Source organism: Marmota marmota, unplaced genomic scaffold (genome assembly GCF_001458135.2).
Source record: "Marmota marmota marmota unplaced genomic scaffold, marMar, whole genome shotgun sequence".
NCBI lineage: Eukaryota > Metazoa > Chordata > Mammalia > Rodentia > Sciuridae > Marmota > Marmota marmota.
Window position 1 is genome coordinate 6,862,019 of NW_026000136.1, and position 2,672 is coordinate 6,864,690.

At 51.2% G+C, this 2,672-nt stretch overlaps 1 protein-coding gene across 1 annotated transcript in view; it reads left to right on the top strand.

Moving 5' to 3' along the window:
• The first annotated feature begins 369 nt into the window (after positions 1-369).
• Positions 370-2,672, top strand: part of Prkar1b (protein kinase cAMP-dependent type I regulatory subunit beta) — a 121,044-nt gene continuing 118,741 nt past the window's right edge. Inside the window, exons 1-2 of the mRNA XM_015502087.2 lie at positions 370-509; positions 1,750-1,879. Coding sequence (XP_015357573.1) covers positions 1,862-1,879 — 18 coding nt within the window. The 5' untranslated portion in view covers positions 370-509; positions 1,750-1,861. The remainder of the gene's footprint in view (positions 510-1,749; positions 1,880-2,672) is intronic.

Below are 2,672 nucleotides of genomic sequence, written 5' to 3' on the forward strand. Positions count from 1 at the left end.
TATGGAGTAAGATAAAGAAAATGGAGACCATTATCAAGAATGGAGTCCAGGAAACCAGAGCAGCACTTGGGGAAATTGAAATGTTAATGTCCCCAAGGCCCCTGTTAATGTCCCCAAGGCCCCAATGCATCCTAAGGAACTGTTAATGAAACAGCTCCCAGTAAGCAGGGAGGTGCTAATCAAACCACCTCAGGCCCTTCCTGCCCAGATTACTCCTCCAGCCCACCTATCTGCCACCTTTTGGCCTTCCCACCTGTATTCTATCACTGAAAGATAGAGGGAAACAAGACACAAATGTGGGAAAACTAAAAGAAGACCTTAGCTATAAAAAAGGGAAGATCTCACCCTTCCACGGATTCTGCCTTTCAGGTCCCCTTCTTCCCGGGAGAAGTCTTTTCTGCTGTCCTTTAATAAAGCCTTCCACTTTCCACTCTACACTTGCCTCCGCTTGAAGGACTCCTTAGCGGTAAACATCAGTAACAGTTGGGCTTTGAGAATGTGGCTTTGAGGTAAGACTTTGCAGGGCTTGGTCACTATGAAGACATCTCATCACTTGATGAATCCTGTAGTCAGGTCTAGGATTGAAGTAAGAGCCTACAGAGCTGGGAAATGTGATGATAATACTATGAAGCATACAGTGTAAGTACTCCCCTGTGTGTGTGTGTGGGGGGGCATCCTGGTATAAGCATAATTAAATTACTGGGACTTTTGAAGGGTCATGAAATCACCAGTTGCATGTTTTTAGTAAAAGGATGTAGCTATTTGGAGTCCTTAAAAAAGTCAGAATTTGTCACTGTTCAGCAGGGTGGCAACCTACTGTGAATGATCCACATGGTTTGATGAGCCATGAAGATGTCCCGTGAGGGACATTCTTATTATCCTCAATTAAAGGCACTGGCCACCAGTCACCCAGTTAGCTCCCCTACTTCATCTGGGCTCGCCGAGTCCCCTCCCTTTGTATTGTCATGGGTTGTGTATGTGTGTGGATTGTGCACATCCGGTCTGGGGAAAGATCCACTTGGATGTTTTCACTTGCAACCAACAAAGTAAAAAGCCAACCAAATTTAGCAATAAAGGTTATCAATTCACGGGGAGCCCAGAGAAGAGTTTTGGGGATGGTTTTTAGGGTGGTTCTGGTTTAAACTTCTGTCTCTGCTTCTGTGTACTGATTTCCTCCTTGGGGATCCACCAGTGAGTGGGACATTTTGAAACCATCTGGCCTTACTTCAGGCACAGCAGAGGGCAGCAAGAGCCTCAGGTTATGGGTTATGTAGAGGTCTGTAGGCTGGGGCACTGCTACAACAGAAGTCTGGCAAGGGAGTCTAGGTAGGGCTTGGGGGGGGGGCAGCACTGAAATAGGTAGTTGAGTTGCCTGGAAATGTCCCAAGTGAGAGACTGGAGGGAGCTGCCCTCATGGTGGTATGAGGAGATGGGCTCAGGAGAAGCCACAACCTAATGAGGTCAAGGGGCCAGGTTGTTAAAGGGCCAGGGGCAACATGATCCAAGAGGGCTCTGCTGGGACAAAGCAGCCCCGCAGGACTAAGACTCATGTAGGGGTACCCCAAGATTGGAGGGCTGTCCTTTGAGGTCAGCCAGAGAGAGTCTTCCACACTCCCCTCCCAGGGAACAAAGCATGAGGAGGTGCCTGTAGGGGGCAGTCCTATGAGAGAAAAAACTAGTCCTAGAGCACCAAAGCCAGTCCACCATCATTGCCAGGCGAAACCTACTCTTTCTCATTCTTTTTGCCAGGCTACTCTGGAGGAGCCAGAAGGAACTGGAGCAAGGGGGTGGGGACTCCACTGCTAGTCCGCAGCAATTCCAAGTCCAGCTGAGCTGGACAAGGATTTGAGTTGGTTGTGGGATGCAAGTTTTGATTCAGGTGAGATGGGGACTTAAATTCTGAGAAAGACCCATTCTTACAGCCTTTGTCCATAGCAAGAGTGTCAGCCTGTGATGTGAACAGGGTGTGAGGGACACACTGGAGGGCAAGGGCTGGGGATGTGGAGCTTCCTGTTTGACCCCCTGCCTGTGGCCTGTTCAGTTTAACTTCACACTAGCAGAAAGAGGCTGGGCCAAGGCCAGTCCTGCTGGGGAGTATGAGCAGGGCTGGAGACTCTGCAGAGGGCCTGTGGCCAGGTGAATGGGGCAACAGGTGATATGAGACAACTCAGAGTTGACAAGTGAGTGTGGTGGACAGGTGAGTGAAAAACAGATGGGGTAAGACAGGTGAATGTGGACAGGAGGGTGAAGATGGAGAGTAGCTGTCCTCAAGACCTGAGCGCCACACCCTTCCTCCTGGTGTTTAGACCACTCAGGAAAGACACAAGTTTCTTCCCCAATCTGGTAGATGGGGCAAAACATGATGTTGGGCAATAGAAAATTAAGGTCAATTCTTTTTCCTGCTTGCTGGGATTGTGGATTAGGAAGTCGCTGAGGCTGACCCCTCCCCCGCGGGGTGATAGCTGCTCACACAACAGGTGGGGGTGTCCGGGCCACCACCAGGGTCCCCTGTGCTGCAGCCGACGCCAGGGTCTGAGTACTGGGGAACAGGGGACGAGGGCGGCAGTGGGGGCGGGCCTGGCCGTGCTGCCCGCGGTCCTGTGGGTCTGTGTGTCCAGGCTTGTGGTGCATCCCTTGCCAGCCCAGGGAAGGGGTCCCGGGATGGGGAGGGG